Genomic DNA, 20,165 nt, shown 5'->3' with positions numbered 1-20,165 from the left:
GAAAATGGGGAACAAACACCTCCTGCTCAACTTCAGGCCATGTCTTCCTAGTGTACACTTCAGAAACTTTTAACACATCTTTTCCTTGTAACTTTTTCTGGTTAGAGTAGGTATCATAAAATCATTATGAAATGGTAGGTAATAAGCCTACTAATGACACCTATTCATTGTTACCAGAGTGACCCTGTCTTGAATTTGAAGTTCTGCAAAACATTAAGTGAATATTTCTTACAGACACTGGATTCACAGAATTACCTCCCTATCTTCTAGCTTGCTCTGTGTGTTTTATTGAGCAGGTGAATATGATGTTTCTCAGTGCAGTTGCCTTCTGTATGAACCCTAATTTTGCTACTTTAACTTGAGAAATGCTTGACGGACCTACTCACTTGAAAAAGCAGGAGCAGAATCTGTACCATACAGCTACATGAAGGTCAGCATTAAAATAATACCTACATCTTTTAGTTAGGGTTCTGACATACACTGTTTTCACATCCCCTGTTTGGCTTTAGTTGGTCAATCTGTCTGTCAATCACAGTTTATTCTACAAGTGTTCCATGACTCTCCTACCAAGTCCTACCCAGTTTGCAAATTTAAGAGAATCTAAGATATGATACAGCAGTGTGATCACCAATAATATTTCTAAACTGTGTCTACACTGTCCTGAAAGAACACAAACACAGCTGGGAAACTTCCTCTGGGCAAAATTTGCTGTGCATACTATCTTTGCCTTGGGCCACACCTGAAAGCATCACTTCCTCAGCATCCTTAAACCTGTCAAAATGCTTACCACAGACTGCAGCTCGATAGATACATCCCAGAGTGATGCCCAGAAACATGTCTGTTTCTACCAGTCAGTCTTTCCTGGCCTATCTACAGCTGGCTTCTTGCAAAGCTAAGCCCAGCTTCCAAATGAGGATCATTCAGATAGACTTCAGCTAGGGTCTAAAAACATGTCATGAGGAAAAGGCTGAAAGCTGGGCAAGGGTGAGCATAACAGTGACTTAATATGATTTCCCCCCTCCAAGATAATTACAGTAGGCCAAAAAATCTTGTCAGCAGTATCCACTTGATCATTTTCACATCACAATTGCTATGAGACATACACCGTAAGATATCAAGCCATTTCTACAAAGAATACAGCAAAAACTTTTTAGGGAAGTTTATAACCTAAGAGATGGAAAGACACTGGATACCCTCAAAAAAGTTACTGACTGTTCAGAGATAGAGATGATACAGAGTATTTAACTTAAAAGATAAGGAGAGAAAGTGACTTCAAAATGCATTTTGAAGCCTTGTTCCACTCAGGTTCTCTCAGAGCACCTCAGAGAATATGAATGACAGGCTGAACAGATACATTAAAAAATTCTGTGAGTCATTTGTAGCTACTGCACCTGATCTGACCCCACTCCTGACCTTCTCCACCCTGCTCTCTTCTCCTGTTTCCCTCCATCTTTTCTGAATAAGCAAACAGCCAAACCACAAGACTTCATGGATCTGACCATTATATAAGCCACTCCCTGCCTAGTACATGTTAAGTTCTTCATAATTTGGCCTGTCACAATAGAAGAAAAAAGATGTCTATCCTTTCCTCCTGTCTGTGTATAAATAGAAGAAAGATGGTATTTGGCATGGTTCTATTCCAGACAAGGATCTTCCTACGATACGATCAACACAACCTCTAAAAATACTTCCCTAGTACAACTAGTCTGGTGTTGAGCTGGACAATAAACATGCAGGCTGGGAACACTGCAATAACCCTTAAGTCATTAGAAGAGTTAGCATGTAATGCTTTTTTTACAGAGAACCATCCTGGTGATTTTTTTCACCTGTTCAGTGTTTTTTTCATCCAGACAGTGTCTGGAGAAGAAACCATTACTTTTAAACCGGAGTGAGATACATCCTTCTTTGATGATAATGGGGTTTTTTCAGTATTAACTGTTACAGAGACAGAGGTACAATTAATTAGACAGTCTTCTTGAAGAAGACCATAGTGGAAGATGTTTATTTTGCTGCTGTCCATTTTTTGCTACTGTCCATTTTTCACGTTATGCTCTTAGTGGCTTCAGTCTCATTTCTCAGGTGCTGAATATCATAGCATTACACAATGTGCCACAAATCCCTTATCCAATACTTCAACAGCTTTCAGAAAAAAAACCCCAAACCTTAAACAGCAAAAATAAAACAGACATTTAAGGAAAAGCACTTTTTTTTAGCTTTTTCTTTTTTGAGGATGAGAGGAGTTGTAGTGATTCTTTATCTACAGCCTGAACAAGGAGAAGCAAAGCTTGACTGTTGTCAATAATAAGCTTTATTGGCCCTTGTGGAGTGTTAAGTGAATATATTATACTAGAATCCCTCTCCCTTGATTTAATGTCCTGATAATTTGTCTTAATACCCCATATTGCTCTATGTCAAGCCCCTTTGGTTCTACTGAGTTATGCTGACATCCAAAGGGTTATGTGAAGTTCACATGGTGGGGGGCAAGAAGACAATGGAGGAACCTCCTAATGAATGGACAATGGCATTAAATGAGACAGCAAAGACACAATATGGAATAGATCACAGGGGTTTGTATGGAGCACCAGCTTTGGGTAGCACTGTGATCATCTCAACGGAGATGCTTGGAAAGCTCGTGAACTAAATATCCAGGCTAATGGTGCCCCAGTGACCATCTCTAGCAACTAGAAAGAGTGGAAGAGAGAACCTCAGGAATTCTTTATTTAGACATAGCCGAATGGTTACTTAAAAATGGACACACGGCATCTTTTTCTTTGCAGAGCATAGGAACATTCTTTGCATTTGGACAGAACTTGGTGAGAAAGCAAGCCCTTGGATACATTTATAATAAAACAAAATACTCTACAGAAGATCGCCACAGTAACATTGGCAAATTAAGGGAAACTACAGAATTGCATTCTGGCAACAGAGATCAGAATACAAATTGCAGTAAATCTTACTGCATTGCTGTGGAAAACCTTTTAAGATGTACTGCTCTCTATGGTCTCTCTATGTACTCTATTACCTTACTGCTTCTTTCTTCAGTAATGTTTCCCCATAGAAAGAGTAAGTAATAGGTTAGGCCTATCCATTATCAGGATTTGGATGAAAACACTAGTGCAGCGTTATTCTGAGAAGCAAATTCTATACCACCTTTGGTAGAAAAATGTATCTTAAGAGAGTGTTGACAAGAGAAGAAGAGACATATTTCTGAACATGAAGTAAATGGGTAAATTCTGCCCACAGACATAATGTGCAATAGTAAAATATATACATTTTGGTAGTGCAAGATAGCTGCATGTTGGAAAAAGTGCTCCTTCAATCTCTGCTTTAGATCGTGTAACTAATTTAACTTGGTTAAGCTAGCAGAACTAAAGCAGACTTTTATCAAATGACACCATACTAAAACCTGCTTTTGTCACTTCTGTTTTTCCAGCCATGACACAGCACACATAGTTCTAATATAATTTCCTTTCCATAGATTTTGAGTTCCCAGCTGACTCCTAAACACAAAAAAATAGACTTTAAAAAAATTATTTTAGAATGGCAAGGTAATATGTTAATCCCAAAGCTTCTTCATTATTCACCATTTTTGCTTAAGATGTAATACTTCCAATCATATCCCAAAATGTTTTTGAAAATGTCTAATACGCTTCCTTCTTTGGCAGAAGGGAACATTGGCACAGCATCTTTGAGGGATTCCTTAATCACACCGTAGATTAAGATGCTATTTTCTGTTGGTTCATGTTCAGTTGCTTTTCTCCTCAACCCACCACAGAAGGGATAAAATCTATTTTGAAAATGAAGGGGGGGGAAAAAAAAAATCAATGCAAACAGTAGCTTCTCCTGCACATCGATGTATACAAGAGAAAACAGAAACAGCTTAATTATTTGTTTAAATATTTTTCTAAGATACCCAGAGGGAATTTACTACAGAAAACCCTAAGGAATCAAGACGTTGCACAGCACAGCTCAGGAAGCCTTTGCTCTTACTATTGGAGATGACCAGCCAAAGAAACCAGCTGTATGTCCAGATCTTTAATTGAAATGTGCTGCTGAGGGGACTTGCTCTGCACTCTCAGCTGGTTCAAATGGGGCTGCCTAGCAACTGCAGAAACTAGTTTCAGCAAGGTGAGGTGACACAAGCCAGCAGGCACAAGTTTGTTGAAGTAGTAGTGTATTTACCACTCGTCAGATGAGGAAAAAGAAGCAAGTCAAAATCAGATGATAAATAAAGTATAAATATGACTTTATTAGTAGTATGCATTTTTAAATGCCTGTTTTTGAGCTGACTGAAATCAGCTTTCCATATGTTGTTGACAAGCCTATGTTTTATTTATCAAATACACTTTGACAGAAATGTTAATATAAGACATGAACCTGCAGGACAAGTGGATCAGCCATAGAAGTACCAATAAAACCTCAAGTTAAATCAACTAATGGGAGATTCATCTAATCTCATCTAATTGTAACCAAAAACGTATTACTGCATCTGTCTGCAACCCTGAATATCAAAGCAGTATTTCTGTGCTGATAGCAGAATGCTACCTTACTCCAAAACAAACTTCCCCACACTGAATTTTTCATATTCTGTTTCTGAAATAGCCACAAGGCACATTTGTAACGTGGTAAAATCAAGAGCTGATGGCAATACTCAAGGGGTAAAGGGTTCTACTGGGCAAGATTAATGGGGGTACATAAACACACAATGCAACTTCATTCATGATGAAAACATACTTGCAAACTACAGGAAAAACCTACGCAAAAACATCACAATAGCCCTAAATCCAGAGGGCCAAAGATGAACTTTGCAAAATTACGTGCTAAATGAAGGCAAAACCATTCTGAACTCTCAAGCACAGAGAAGTTGCTCAAATAAAGGAATAAGAAATGTCATACTCTGAAATTTTTAGACTCCTGAGAATGAAATTTTGCAGTGTTCAAAGAATTAGATCCAATATATGCTTCTAACAGTATGACTTAATAAAAAATTATATTTTCAGAAGCAAAATTATTCTGAAACACTTGTCCTTGTCTTTAATGGTTTTGTGCTTCTTATTTAAGAACAACAAAGGCACTGCTGCCCTACAATACACATTTATACCATCTCCTCATTATCACAGCTGGATAATGAAACAATATACATCTCTAAAGTTCAGTCTTGCTTTAGCAGGAAGTCCAAGTCAGGAGAATTTCTTTTAATGAATTTACAGAAGCAACTACAGTACCAATATTTGTGGTGCACACTTCCATCTTTGTTCTGTTCTCTCTTGCTCACTCTTTTTGAATTTGCTCTAAAAGCTAAATTAGATCTCAGGGGCACTGCACTACTAAACAAAGACCTCTTCTAGCCCATTGTGATGGAAGTAGATGTACTCAGGAGGCACATGTACTGAGAGGCTGAAGTGTCGTCTTCCCCAAATTCTCTCATTTTTACACAGAACTCTGTACCCCACTTCACAATATCACTCACACAGAGTCATATACTTGCTCCTCCTGCTTCTAGTCTTATCTCCTTCTCAGAAATGTAGCCACATTAATGTACTGAACTGGAGCAAATCTTTTTTTCTTTGGTAGACTTTGCTAAGCTATTTCACCATCTACATGATTCTTTTTATACATGTATTGAAAATATCTCTTTTCTAATACTTACTCTTTTCAGGACACCAAGACAGCTATTTGAAGAGGATATATCCACAGTCCAATCTACAGCCCTATTATGATCTAATAACAACCCAGTTCTGCTCTCCCTGTGCTTTCCTGACTGCTACTGTTGGTAATAACAAAGTTGTAATACTTCCCAAGTCAAGCTTCATTACCACGGGACTTTAAATTGCAGACATGCTTATAATACACATCACTATAAAGGACCACAGCTTTCACTGGGTGGGAGAAGAAAAACAAAACAAAACCCAACCAAAACCTGAACTGTAAAATCTATTTCCTCCTCAGTTATGAAAACTAACAAATAATTTAAAATTTTAAAATATCAAAAATACTGCAGAAGCAAAAAGTCAAGACTGTTGCATTGAGCTGACAAGTCTAGCACACACCCTCATATACATCACTTGAAATTTGGCATTACAGATTTTAATAAAAGCTAACTACCACTTCTACTGGACGCTAAGAAAAACTTGTTCATGCGTATCTAAAAGAAGAAATAAAAAGTAAAGTAACTTTTCATCTGACAGAAAAATAAAAAATAATGTTTCAGAATGACTGATTTAATCCTGGGCTCCACAGGAGAACTTCATTTTTCAGCTCAGTTTTCTATCTCTGAAACCTTAGAAGTTGTGGTATGTCTGAGTTTGTTTAAATACTTTTGACAGAAAGGTCCTGGTAAACCAAAGATTTCCTAAGATCACTTAGGAGATGTATGGAACAGAACAGAGACTCTCATGTTTCTATATTAGATTGCAAAGCTGTATAACACACAATTCTCTTTATTTTATGCAAAATTGGAATGCTCCTGTCATTCCTGCTGTTCCCTTTTTGTATGTCTGGTTAATTCTTCAGAATTTTCATAAAATTTGTGAACTTTGTAAGAGCAGAGTCAAATTCAGCATCTAACCACAAGAAGTAGCTTGAGGTATTTTACATATTTGTTACATAATACTATGCTTTACTCACATACCTTACTTCAGAAGCAAACCTCTTCTACCAAGTACAATTTAAAATTAATGGTAGACACAGAGACTGTATACAGATTACACACAAAGGTTCAACACCAGGTCAGCAGTGACTGAGCAAAATAAAAATGCCATGGCACTTGGTGGCCTGCATGAAGTAAGCTGGTGGGGTCAATCCAATCCTCAATGGACTTTGTTCATTAGAAAGGAAAAACAAACCCCACCACACAGCACTAATTGGCACCCCTGTTGTCACTGTCAGCGGCTAGGCCAAGGTTATAATAGCCACAGGAAAAGGGTCTTTCAAGGTCACTCTCAAGGCACAATAGGGAAGCGGCATGGGACAGAGCAAGCTCCAGTGCCATTGGCAGTTCAGCTCCTCAGACCTCCATCAGGTCTGCACCAAAAAAGATCAGCCTGACAAGGATTTTGGACATCAGACGCCCCACCCATGCAAATATCTGCATGTCAAAAATCCCTTCAGGAACAGATCCTAAACCTCTGCAGGGTACAGAAGAGGCATCAATCTGGCACCTTTTTCAATTAAAGAATATAACATGCGTGAAGGCACTTGAGAGCAGAACGCCTAGGAAAGCTCCAATTTAACTCATTTGACAAAATTTCATTGTACAAAAGGTTTCTACTTCTTTTCCTTAATGTACAAGATGCTGACCATATCTGCAACAGAAGGGGAACTATTATCTGTCACACGGTTAGAAACCATCATGCAGAACAAAGTAAATTAAACAACGTAACTCAGCAGGCTTTCTTGTATATGAATAGTTGCTAAACGCCACTACAGAAAGCATTAATGTGTGTGTAGCTATGGATTTGTCTGGTATGGAGACTCTTCTTCAATCTGCATTTCTAATGACTCTAATGATGAGTGTAGAAGGATCATGTTCCAAGTTCACCCTCAACACCTCAACACCTTTTCTTCTATTGAGTCTGCCAGCATGCCTGTTACAGAACCAGCTCACAAAATTAATAACCACGAAGACCAGAAGAATATGAATGTACTGAGAGGCAGTCAGCAATCAGAGAGCAGTGGAGATGGGAGTTTAAATGAATGCAGCACAAAAAAAAGTCTAAAAGGTGAACTGCGATAAAACCCAAACCCAATAAACATACATCATAACAAGTGGTTACCTCTAAGAGAAATACAAAACAGGATTGCAACATGGCATTTTATTTTCACTTTTCAATCTTCATTATAAACAACAAAAATACATAGCTATTTAAGGAAAGTTTGTATGCTTGGATGTGCATACATCTCCTACTGTAAATTTTTTTTGAATTCACATCATGGGAAAATAATTTTTAAGGGGCTGTTCAACAATTCTACACATAAATGTATCAAAATACCACCTATCCCCTCATAAAATACGAAACATTTCTATAAGCACATCTAAAATCCAAAGCCTTTTCAGTTAACTTCTTGAGCAGCATGTAAAATATTGTTTAGTGCTCCTTAAAATATCAACAGTTGGGCTCCAAGCACACACAAAAATAGCCTTATTCCTTAAGTGAAATATAACTCCTAAACAACTCATATTGTTCCTGCCAGTAAACTAAGAGATCATCCTCTGTCTTGGTTTCACAATGAAACATGTATCAAAAATGCTATTTTGGAGATTATGAAAAATCACAACATGCATTTAATAGCATTCATTTCCTCAAATTATTTTATCCTGCTGCTCATTTGTGCCCTAATATATAATGCACAAATAGATAATGCAGGTTAAAATTATGTAAAAATCAGATGCATTCCTAAATATTTCAGTAATAGGATAAAGAGTCTGATACATATACATTCCCCTAGCTCAACTGATCCTGAGAAAGGATGAAATAGATGTTAACGGATGACAGCTTGGCTCTTTGCCTGTTTTATGCTTAGGACTTACAGAAAATTCCAGGAGGGATGTGGGAAATCAAGAGATTTCATATAAATGTACCTCCTACACTTCCAGTGTAGTTTTTTGAAAAATGAGATATTTTTCTTTTTGGTCGTGGAGAGTTCTGCAATTGTTTGGTCCTGTAATAAGTTCTGTGGGGATGCTACAGAAAGAAAAGTTAGTCAAGGGAATATACTTAAAAATCACCCTGGTCTTGGAGAAATGGAGAGCATCGTAAGAGCATTCTCTATTTCTCTTTTTCTTCTGAGCATGGAGAAAAGACTTAAAGATGTTTTTCCTGTCTTACAAAAATCAGATAGGACACTATCCCTTTATTGCTATGTATTTCCACCATCTCCAAAGGCTAAAATCTACATAACAAATACGAGTTTTTTTAAAACAAAAACAACCCCCCAAAAAACATCAAAACCCCACAAAACAAACAAAAAACCAAGCAACACCCCCCAAACAAACAACAACAAACAACCACAAAAACCACAACACGCCACCCCCCAAAACAACAAAAAAACCTAAACCCACAAACAAATGAAAGTTACTGGCATATTCTTTTATTGGACAGGAAAAAGAGCAGGTGCTGCCAACCAAGAAGCAATAGGGAAGGAGATATTCAGCTCTCAAGCACCTCATCTATTTCCAAGGCTACAGGCATACAAATGCAATAGAGGTACCTCATGGAGATGTAACCCGGCCAAGGTTTAACAAACTGCTTATGTCCTCCTTGCAGCACATCCCAAGCAAAGCAAACCAAAAGAAACAAAAGGTTGAAAAGAACAAAATAACTTTCTGTAATACAGAGGGATGCATGGTTTAGGGAACCAATTATATGTTTTCTAACAAGTGAATGAATTTCAGTGTCAAGTACTTTTCTGAGTGCACTGCTTTTCAACAAAAGTGACTGAAAAAAATTCAGAAAAAGAAAGAGGAACAGAAAAAAATAATTGAAAGATAGGAAAAAAATCCAACCAAACCTAATTTGATTTGATCCAGAGTTTGAAAAGATCAGGTTTGGATGTATTTTGCAAATGACATCTCAATTTCACAAATATTGGTTGAAGTGCAGTGAATGCCAAGCTTGCACATCCAGCTTACGTAACTGTATATGTGATGTCCCAACCTGCAGCATTCCTGAGTAGTGGAGCTCTGGATATACACAGTAAATGAATGGAAGTGGACGTCTTATGTTAGCATTTAGCTGAATACCAAATAGTCTGACGCCCCATTACAACAAATCTACATGCAACAACAAGTAATACAAAGCAGCACAGTGAATACATTCATATCATATATTTGTTCTCTTCCTTATTTTTCTTCTCTTTTTCTGTTACTTACACTTCTCTCTTTCTTTCTCATTTCCGATAGCAGGGCCACTGTAGTTAACTCCACCTGCAATGAGTGGAAATTGAACAGTCCAGCACTTTATAGTACAGGACTGCTCACATCAAAATCCCTTCCATTCCCTCACTCTTCTGTTTTAATATTCTGTTCTTTTCCTTCACATTTCCACTTACTTCTTGCATGTAACTCTCCTTCAAAACAGCACCCTTTCTATTCAGTTTGTTGTTTATACTAATCTTTTCCTCCCCGTTTTCTCTTGCTCCTGATTAAATTCCCTCTTGAAAGCATACATTTCTCTCCTTCAGTTTTATGATGCAGCTGGTACAATCTTTTTCTCCCCAATCCTGTTGAAGCCTGAAAATAGCTTGCTGCAAAAGGTCTTACTTAGTGTTCTCTTTTCATGGCACTTCCACTAGAGTTTGTAGGAATTGCTGATTAGAATACATCTTGGCAAATAATTTTCAAAAATGAATACTGGAATTTTGGTAAACGCAAACCAGTCATAAACAAAGGAATTGACTTTTGCATAGGCACCTGAATTAGGACAGTACAAGTTCTCTCCCCTCTTATCCACTGAACCCAAAACTGATCAGCTCTCCCATTTTCTAAAAATCAGTGGGCTGTAAACAACCAATAAGAACATATTGTACCATGATTTTTACATAAAACATTCTAGCAAAGTCTATAGAAATTCTATTTCAAAATTAAAGAGACACAGCTCTGCAGACAGATTTCACTTGATGTAATTTACTGTAGTATACATTTGCATGAAAAACTATCACATATAAACAGTTTCTCCAAAAAAATCTTTGCGTCATTATTGTTGCTTCTCTAAATGTTAGAGCAGATATTACATGCAATACCTTTTTTTCTGATCTTTTAATAATATATTAATTTTGAGTTAAATTATGCAGATTACTAGATACTTTTGAAGTCTCATCTTTAATACTGTAACAGCTGCTACAGCACTGGTAATGCCTTTTTTCTCAACCAGGTCTGAATAAGGAATTTATTTTCATAAGTACATAGAATTGCTTTACAAATTGTAGTGGAACATGATGTTGACATTCTTCAAGCCATGGAGTAATTTGTAGTTTAAATTACTCTCAGTGGATGTTAATCAACCATATTTTGCCTCCACTGACATCGTTGTTTTAATCTTCCTCCTTACTGCAACTAATCATGTGAGAGATTAATATAAACTGAATTTTCCAAAATTGGCTATGACTAGGAGGAAACTAGTATTCTGAATAAAATATGGAGAGTTTTGAATGGGAAAATTGGAAGTGTTGCTAATTTTTACTGTCTTCAATGCAACATTAATTTTTAGTGCTAATCTCCCAGTATTCTAATAGGTATATCTAAAAAAAGATTTTTGGTGCAGTAGTGCATATATATTATAGATTTACATACATTAAACAAAACAGTTAAGCTGGTATTCCTTGTATCACCTTTCCATTTCCGTATATATTTCTACGGAGAGAGTGATTTGTGTCATTAAAAGAAGTCTGGCTTGTTGACAGACACTTCCAATGACCAGTACTTGTACAGCTTGCATAATGCACTGAAAGAAAACAATGACAGGTTTAATATAACTTCCTAAACAAACTAAATTAATTTCTCCTTGATCATCAGTGACACTGTTTCCAAAAGAAAAGTTTCTTTTCCTCATGAAGATGAAATCAACTCATGGCACTGTGCCTTATTAATACATGTCTTCTCTAATCCCATTATTTCTCTGTGCCACTAGACTGAGCTGCATTTGTTCATACTTGTGCTGCCGCTGCATTTGAATATCTGGCCTTAGTTCTTGTACATGGTCTCCTCTTTCAGTTCATTCCAATTAATCACCGAATACAGTTCATTGTACAAATATTGTACAAAATCCCCCAAACAATGTTCACTGAAGTAAACAATGCTTTTCATAGCCAGCTGCTGCTTCGTTCTTCTTCCAGACAGACAAATAAGAAAAGAAACAACAGAGCACCTGTTTCACTACTCAGCCAGGACCTGAAATGTAATATTTATTTTCATTTTTCCATCTTATTTAGAAAAGCAAAATCAGTTGGTGCACTGCTAACATGCACAAATGACCAAGGAAGAATGTGCTAGCAGGGAAGTCTTAGGACTTCCAAAACACACTTCTGTGGCAGGTTCTCAAATCAAAAAGTTAACTGGCAGAAATTTATCATCACCTAGTAAAACCAGACGTATTTTTCAATAAGGAAAGAGAAGACAATACACATCAATGTCTCTAAACAGCACTTGTAATGAAAATATGGTCCTTAATTTTGTTAAACTCAGTTTTATACAGTTCACATACAGTAACATCACTAAACTGTCCTTCTCCAAAAGATCCTTATTTCCAATAAACCTCTTGGAAAGTTATTTGCTGCACAGTTCTCAGTCTACTAGCTAACAGATAACCCGCCATCAACTTCTGGACTGAGTCTATAGCTTCCAAGTATCTCTGAAACAAGTGCAAACTTTTAATGTGTAATGCACACTAAATAATCTTAAGCTCTGCAAACTATTCAAGCGCATGAAGTCTATCACTCTTTACCTCCTGTTGTAATGGGAATAATAATTGAAGACTTCCTTATTTATAAGCAGCTTTGTCTTTACTTTTTACATTTGAAGTTTATTTTAGGAGAACCACAATTTCACCTGAGACCAACAAAATATAATATGCTACCCTCTTGACAGCTCATTATTTTGACAGTAGACCGAACTGCAATTTAATTTCTTTTTGCCTTCTTTTGATCTAAGTACTTTTCCCCCATGAATGTCTTCATTCAAAAAAACAACAAAAAACCACACAAAACAAAGAAAAAACAAAACCAAAAAACCACCAGAAATTGAAACTTGTAACAAATGCATTGCTTGTAAGAGTAGAGACATTTTTCCTCTAAAGGATTGATTCAGAGAGGGAAAAAAATTAAATGCAATGGGAATGCATGTGTTGTTTAGAAGTGTTACTCTGAAGGATAACCTCACTTATGAATACCACGGATTGATGAAATAGAAATATGACTCTTAAAAAGAGTAATTTTGTTATGGAAGGAGTTTGCTTGTTCAGGAAACCTAAGTGACCACAGGTAACTAAAACAAATCAGTTAAATGTGAAACCATCTCAAGAACATCTGTAAGTAGACAGACTGCTTTATAGACTGACTTTGTAATAATCATTGAAATTGCCCTTAAAATTATATTGCTTTTTAGCCATACTAAAATATTTATTACTCTGTGTAGCATATTCATGCATAAACGTATTACAAATGTACGTATTTTCCTAATCTTTACTTAAAGATTGATTTGGCCACTATTTACTAGCAATAAGCATAAGCCTAACAATTAAACAAAGTAGTTTATTGGTAGCTGGCAGAAGAAAAATGTTTTTTAATGTTTTTTTATGTGTCAGCCTTAGCAGAGAACACATGGAGCATATTTACAAACATTTCTTTCCATTTATATAAATATTTATATAGTCAACAGCTGTATTCAAGCACTAAAGAGTAGCAGACAGTAAGGAGTAGAAGGTGATTTTATTGAAATCTCAGAGCAAGAAGATTTTTTTTAATTTGGCATGCTTCTTATAATGTTGATTCCCTGTGGCCTTTATATCACTCATGTTGCTTACAATATCAAATTATTGGGTTTCCAAGGGACACAGAACAAGTAGCCTTAAATTCAGCTTGCCTTATTTCTGTGAATAGTCCCATAAAATCTAACTGAACTACTCACATTAAAAAGGCCCATGATAACTCTTTATAAATTAGTTTTTCTGTCAAGAAAACGTAATTACTTGATGTTTACTCTTTAGTATGTGGTTTTAAAATGGCCATGATCCAGATAAAGATAAGATTTTAAAAAATTATTGCATTTTTGTGCAGCAGTAAAAGCATAGATCCTCCATAAAAATTGTGTACATCCATTTTAATTGGCAATTCATCAAAATAATTCACAATTAACAGCAAAGTAACAACATTTATGTCAAACTAAATTAGCATATATACTTGTAGCAGAGGCAGAAACAGCTGTTATTCTGTTTGCATAAACTTCCAGCAGAATGTGTCTGGCAAAGTTAAGCACAAACATTTCTGCTTTACAAAAAATAGTTCCAAGACTGCAAAAATGCAGAGGGCCAAATGTCTCATTAATAGGACCACTCAAGTGAGTAAGCATTGTTCAGTCATACAAGGACCAGGCCATCATAGCTGTACTGTATTCTCAATCCTGTGCATAAATTAAGAGTTTTTAATATGCTCATGAAACCAATATTAGAAACAAACAGGGAAATAGCACAATCCAAAAGGCACCTTCTGTCTGCCACCCCCAGTGACACTGTGTGATGTCTTATTCTCCAAGCTGCACTGCAGACTTTGCCAGACTGCATACAGAATCGGAAGAAAAAACAACATTGAACTTTTTTAAACACGGAGCACAAAGAACAACATTTTGACATCTAAAGCTAGTCTATGAAAGTCATTACGGAAAGCCCCAACTGTGCTAAATGTACAAAGCTGTTAAAATTGCTCTTTAAAGAAACTGATTTTAAATTCAAATGTATCAGTTTTTTTAAAATTTACACTTTGATTTAAGTTGATATAACAGGTTTATTACTAAGCTCAACAGCAACTGATCTAAGACAGCATCTTAGAATTGTTAAGCAATGTAACTACTAACACACTCCTGTTATCTTGTGATTGTGAAGCAATGCTCAGATTTTCTTCTCTTTTAATATCTTTTTAATTGTTTCCATTTTGTTCTATGGAACAACTATTATATTTAGCCAAATTTACCATAAATGCTATTGTAACACCTGTGATTTCCCTCATTAAAAGCAAAATGGACAGGGTCATGGGTTGAAAGGGCAGGGTATGGACTACAAAAGGGCTAGTTAACATAAGCCATTATACTGTTGTACTGATAAAGCTCATTTCTATTCAACAGATGATTAGTTCAATCAATATTTACTCCTGTGTGCATCTTCATCTACAAAGCATACATTCTTCAATTTCACAGCGCAGATCTTGATTTCTGTGAATTCACTTCACTGTTTGAGAGGTAGGAATTTCTTGCTAACTTGGGAACCTTTCACCCCTTTGCATTGCTTTCCTGTATCGGGGAACCAGTGCCCACACTGTGGGTCCTGGAACTGTTTAACAACACTCAGTACCGCTGAAGGTAAACCTTACCCATACACTTCCGAGTAGGCAAATGTCACTATGATATACAGCAATGCCTTCAACAGCACCCTAAAGCCTTTCCACAAATTATCACAAGTACATTTTAAACAGGAATGATCACTTCCAGAATTCTTGTTTACTCAGAACATATTTTTTTTTCTTCTGATAGATTTACTCCTCAAATTCCAAAAATAATTTTTAACCATAGAACACAATTTAAATGACCTCTACTACTGTACCGCCAAATTAGAAAACCATACCAACCAACTGCTTGTCATTGTATTTGTAAAAGTCCAACAACGGAAGTCAGACATTTTCTATACCACAAAGGAGAAATTATTTCCAGCCAATGCACATGGTATTTTCACAGTTTTTAAATTAACTGCCACCAGACTTCCATCTATGAACAACAAAGGTAACTTAAAAAAAATTATATGATGAAAAAAATCTTATACAATACTTACATTACATTGAACCATACAGTTATCTATTGATGAACTTTCATTATGTACTCTCCTCTGACCCCCAGTACCATACCATATTACAATTAAAGATAAATGGAAGATACCACATGGAATATAAATATGATCCAATGCAAAGTAAAACTACTGCTGAGGTACAAATGGGCTCTCATGCTTTCCCTTTTACTTTTGTTCATTCTAAAGAGGTGTCACTGTATTGACTATACACATTTGCATTTTTTATTATGTGATACTGTTTATTACTGACTCATGATTTTCTAAGCATGCACTCTCATTTATTACATTTTACCTGCAAAGACTCAACACCAGTAACTTGTGTTTTATCACCTATCAAGGAGTCCCAGTGAAGTCAAATAACATTATCCAGTTAAGGAATAGCTAGATGCACTACACTGTTGAGGACAAATTGGCTTTACACTGGTGGGGTAAGGTCCTAAGTCCTTCCTTTAAATAGTCAGTGTTCATTGACATATTTTAGGATATTAATGTTACATATTTCAAATAGAGACATATTTACTTTTCCTGAAATAAACTGCAAAATCATTTTCCTTTAAGTTAATGAGTCTCCAAAGATCCCCTGCATTAATCTACTCAATTCAGGAGAACTTCTTAGTTAGCCAGTCTACTAGTATATGTTACTTAATATCTTGCTTCAAAATACTGCCAACAGCATTTGTTTAATCACAACCTTCTAATTTCTTACAAATATTTCAGTCATGCTAAGAAAATGGAGTAACTACATAACATCATATAACATGCACTACTGCTCAGTCCTGACACCAACAAGAAAAAACTACACAGAAAACTCCCTTAAATAACTTGGCTTCAGGGGTTCGCGGTGCTCCTTTTCTTCAAAATGTATCAGAAAAAGCTTTTTAGTAACAGTTTCAACTACAAGTTTAAATATTACTTTTGTAATAAGTGGAGTACTTGGATACTAATGTCACTTTCACAACTCAAATAGTTAACATCACAAACTTGGCTTTTTTAAGTGTACGAGTAGCAAGTTCCCAGAGTAAAAGTAGATATTTTGACATCTTTTTTTGCCACAGCCAACCTTACAAGTTTGCATAGCAGCTGCATTATAGGCAGAATTGTAATAGCTTTAAGCTTAACAAATCATTTCAGTAAGAATTAAATTACAAGAAAAAAATGTAAGTCTTCTTTTTCAGTTAAACAGCACAATCATTTTAGTGCATCTTCTGTTCTCTTTTTCTAAAAAATATATTGAAGTACACATTCTATGTTCTTAACTCCCTCACAGGATGTTGCCAGGAGTGGGACAGATGGAAGGAAGACTAGTGAACACTCACTGTAAATTTCTTTTATATCTATGTTTGGCTCTATAAAATACTGGTATAAAAGTCATTAACTTCACAAAATTCCATTTTCCGTTCAGAGAGAAATATTTGCACCTACCATAACAACAAGAGTACCAAACCAACAAATTCCCAGTCTCCTGCACATTGTTCTGCTGTATGTCAGTATGGCTACATATGCAGAACGGGATTTAAATCAAGATTTAAAGTGCAGAAAATTATTATTTTGGATAGTATATGACCAGTGACTGTAACGTACTGGCACAATAGCAGAAAATTTTAGCTTGGCTTCCACAGGATGGGATGACTGACTGTCTATGTGACTGTCCAGTATGTTGGGATTCAGCAGGCAGTAATACAGGTTGGGTATTTGCTCTCCTTGGCTTCCATCTTCAATGTGAAGCAGTAATGAACCACAGCAGTCTCTGCACATCCCAGGCAGGCTGTGCTAACTGCATCAACTGCAGCTTGGAAGGATCACAGCTCAGCTGGGAAAGTTTGCAGGAACAGCTCACATACTCAAGACTGAGATTTTCCTCTTTGAAACCAACTGCAAATATAATTGAAAACAACTACACCTTCAAAAGAAGGCTTACAGTTCTCTAAAAGCATGAATTCATGGGAGCTCACAACCTGTGAATTGTGACACTCATTTATTTCTGTTATTTGGAAAGTCACAAAGACAGATGTTCAATTAATATATAATGTTCCTTTTTATTTGAGAGGGTGTGAAGCACTGCTCTTGCCTCGGACACACCTGTTGTAAAACTGCACTTTACTAACCTCTTGCACATGAGTTTTGAACAAGGATGAAAGTTGCCCATTTGTTGTTTTTCTCCTCCATCCATCCCAGCCCTTTTTTCCCTACCTGTAAATTCCCCATTGAGTAAGCATAAATACAGTGCAAATATTAATTTGCATATTAGGGGCAGAGCTGCACCTCTTCACAGTAGCTGACAGCACAGCTAAAGGGGTGGGAAAAATGACTACAGAGCTAGGGTAGATCCTGCAAGAGATGCCGCCAGATGCGCAGCAAGATCTGCCTCCCTCTCCCTGAGTGTCTAAGAGGGAGGACATTTCACTTCACCCTTGCACAGACCACCCCAAGTCATGGGAGGAGAGGCATAGGTGCCATGGCTTGCATGGATGAAGTGCCCAGAAAAAGGGGAGATGGGGTTCCTGACCAGGGGTCACAGGATGCGCACACTTTGAAAACAACCCCTGAGACAATGACTGGCTTTACTCAAATTGGAGGCGCTCCTGTGCGAAGAAAAAAAAAGAACGAAAAACCCAAACAAAAAACACAAACAAAACCAAAACCCGCAAAAACCCACACTCAAATAAACAGAAAGCCCCCAACCCAAGCAGCAAAGCTGCAACAGGGGCCACTTTACAGAACTGAGTGTTTTCTCTCTGTTTCCTGTTGCTCTTAAGAAAAACAAACACTGTTTAGCAAGTTCTTGCCAGATGCCCCACAGCCAGCACCCTAACAAAGAACGCTGGGGGAAAACAAGGTCTTTTTATGTTGATTTGCACAAATGTCATAGTTACAATTCCTTTAAAGTGAATTACACACGTGTGATTTGTTAGTGCTGTTAAGACACGCTGTTACAGGAGCTGACATCGAACAAGATGTAATTCTAGCTAAAAGTTCTTTCTAGCGTGTGTGTCCCCCGTCCTTTAATGGAAGATCCAAGAAATCTGCATGCAATGTCGCTGTCAACCCCGAGCGCGTCCCACTCCACATTAGCCCTTCTCCTCCGTTCCAGCACCCTGGTAGAGACTACTTTTTGTCCCTTTTACCAAGCCGTGGCTGAGGCAAGCAACCGGTCTGACAAACTGGGTGATAAAGGGCAATGTGGAACATGAGGGCGGAGGAGCTGTATAAGCCCCGCGGACGCCCGAGGCTGGCAGGGGCTGTTCTTGCCTTGCTGCCGGTGTTCGCCTGGCCCGGAGATGGGGCCCAGGGGAGTCCGGCCCTGGGAGACACGGAAACAACGCATTCCCACATCTTCCACAGCCCTCCATACCCACTTGGATGACCGGCGTGCCAGCTGCAGCCTCTCTCCAGCCCCACCGGACAAGCACCCCAGCAGTTCTCCATGCCTGAGGGTGTCCCATCGGTGACCATACTCTGCTCCCCTGCGGGACCCTCACGGGAGGGGCTGCAAGCCCTGGAGGAGGCTCTCACCGCCACCCACGACAGGGATGCGCAGCACAGGCTCGGGGGCCCGAAGGGACCTGCGGGCACGGGGATCCCGGGCAGCACAACCCTTCCCACCCAGTTAGCAACCCATGGGAAATGAGGGCCTCCAGGCGACGTGCCAGTTCGGGAACGAAGTCCAGATAACTTTTGGGGAGCCCTTCTCCGTGCTGGCAGCGACCCGGGACCAAGCAGCAGCGGGTTCTGCCGTACGGGACACCTGCCGCGCCCCACGGGCAGCTGCAGGCGGGGACTGCACGGCACAGACACTGCCAAGCACCTGAGCCTCCCTTCTGCCTGCCCGCCACGGGCCAGGGCGGCGCTGGGCTTCCCAGGACAGGTACGTGAGGGGTGCCCGCCCACCATCTACGCGGAAGGTTCCTCGGGATGGGTCGCGGCCCCCGCCGGTGCAGGAATCACACCGTCAGTAGCCACGCCGGCGGGCGGGCACGACTCATCAACTTTCTCCCCCGGACCCTCTCCCCTAGTACGAAACCTCTTCCCCAGCCCCTTCCCCAGTACCTTTCCCAAAAGAGAGATGTCCCCCGGCCCGCTTACCTCGCATGGTGTTGGTTCCCCGCTCCGCGCAGTCATGAAGCTAGGAGCCCAGGAACCGCACCGCACAAATCCCGTCTCAACACCCGCGAAGGTGGCAGCCGCCGCAGCTCTGCTCCGCCGGGAAAACCATGCCTCCGGGGCGGCTCCGCGGGGCGCGGCTCCGCCGGCTCCCCGCCACCGGGCGCGCTGCTCCGGGGCGGCCGCCCCGCGACTGCCCGCCGCGGAGCCTCTGGGGGGGCGCCTGGGCGGCCGAGAGGCGGCGAGGGGCTGAGCAGGGGAGCAGGAGGAAAGGAGTTACGTTAGGAAAAAACAGGAAAAACACGCGGAGGCAGAAGAGAGGGGGGTGCCGCGTGGATGGCAGAGCATGTGCGCTTTCACATGACAACGGCGCCCCTCAGCAGCGCCCCTCAGCAGCTCCCCGGTGCGGATTTCCACTGCGCAAACACAGCAGCGCACGGAGCGAAAATGAGATCCAGTGAGAAAGCGGCAAAGAGGCTTATAGCGGGGGGTGGGCGGTGCCGCCGCCGCCGCCCCGCC

General features: G+C 39.0%; 1 protein-coding gene across 1 annotated transcript in view; it reads right to left on the bottom strand.

Moving 5' to 3' along the window:
* RORB (RAR related orphan receptor B) overlaps nucleotides 1-20,089 on the bottom strand; it is a 134,430-nt gene extending 114,341 nt beyond the window's left edge. Inside the window, exon 1 of the mRNA XM_039567318.1 lies at nucleotides 19,629-20,089. Coding sequence (XP_039423252.1) covers nucleotides 19,629-19,635 — 7 coding nt within the window. The 5' untranslated portion in view covers nucleotides 19,636-20,089. The remainder of the gene's footprint in view (nucleotides 1-19,628) is intronic.
* Nucleotides 20,090-20,165: the final 76 nt, after the last annotated feature.

Source organism: Corvus cornix, chromosome Z, assembly GCF_000738735.6.
Source record: "Corvus cornix cornix isolate S_Up_H32 chromosome Z, ASM73873v5, whole genome shotgun sequence".
Classification (NCBI taxonomy): domain Eukaryota; kingdom Metazoa; phylum Chordata; class Aves; order Passeriformes; family Corvidae; genus Corvus; species Corvus cornix.
The sequence above is the reverse complement of the archived record's forward strand: the minus strand, read 5'-3'. Positions and strand labels throughout refer to the sequence as shown.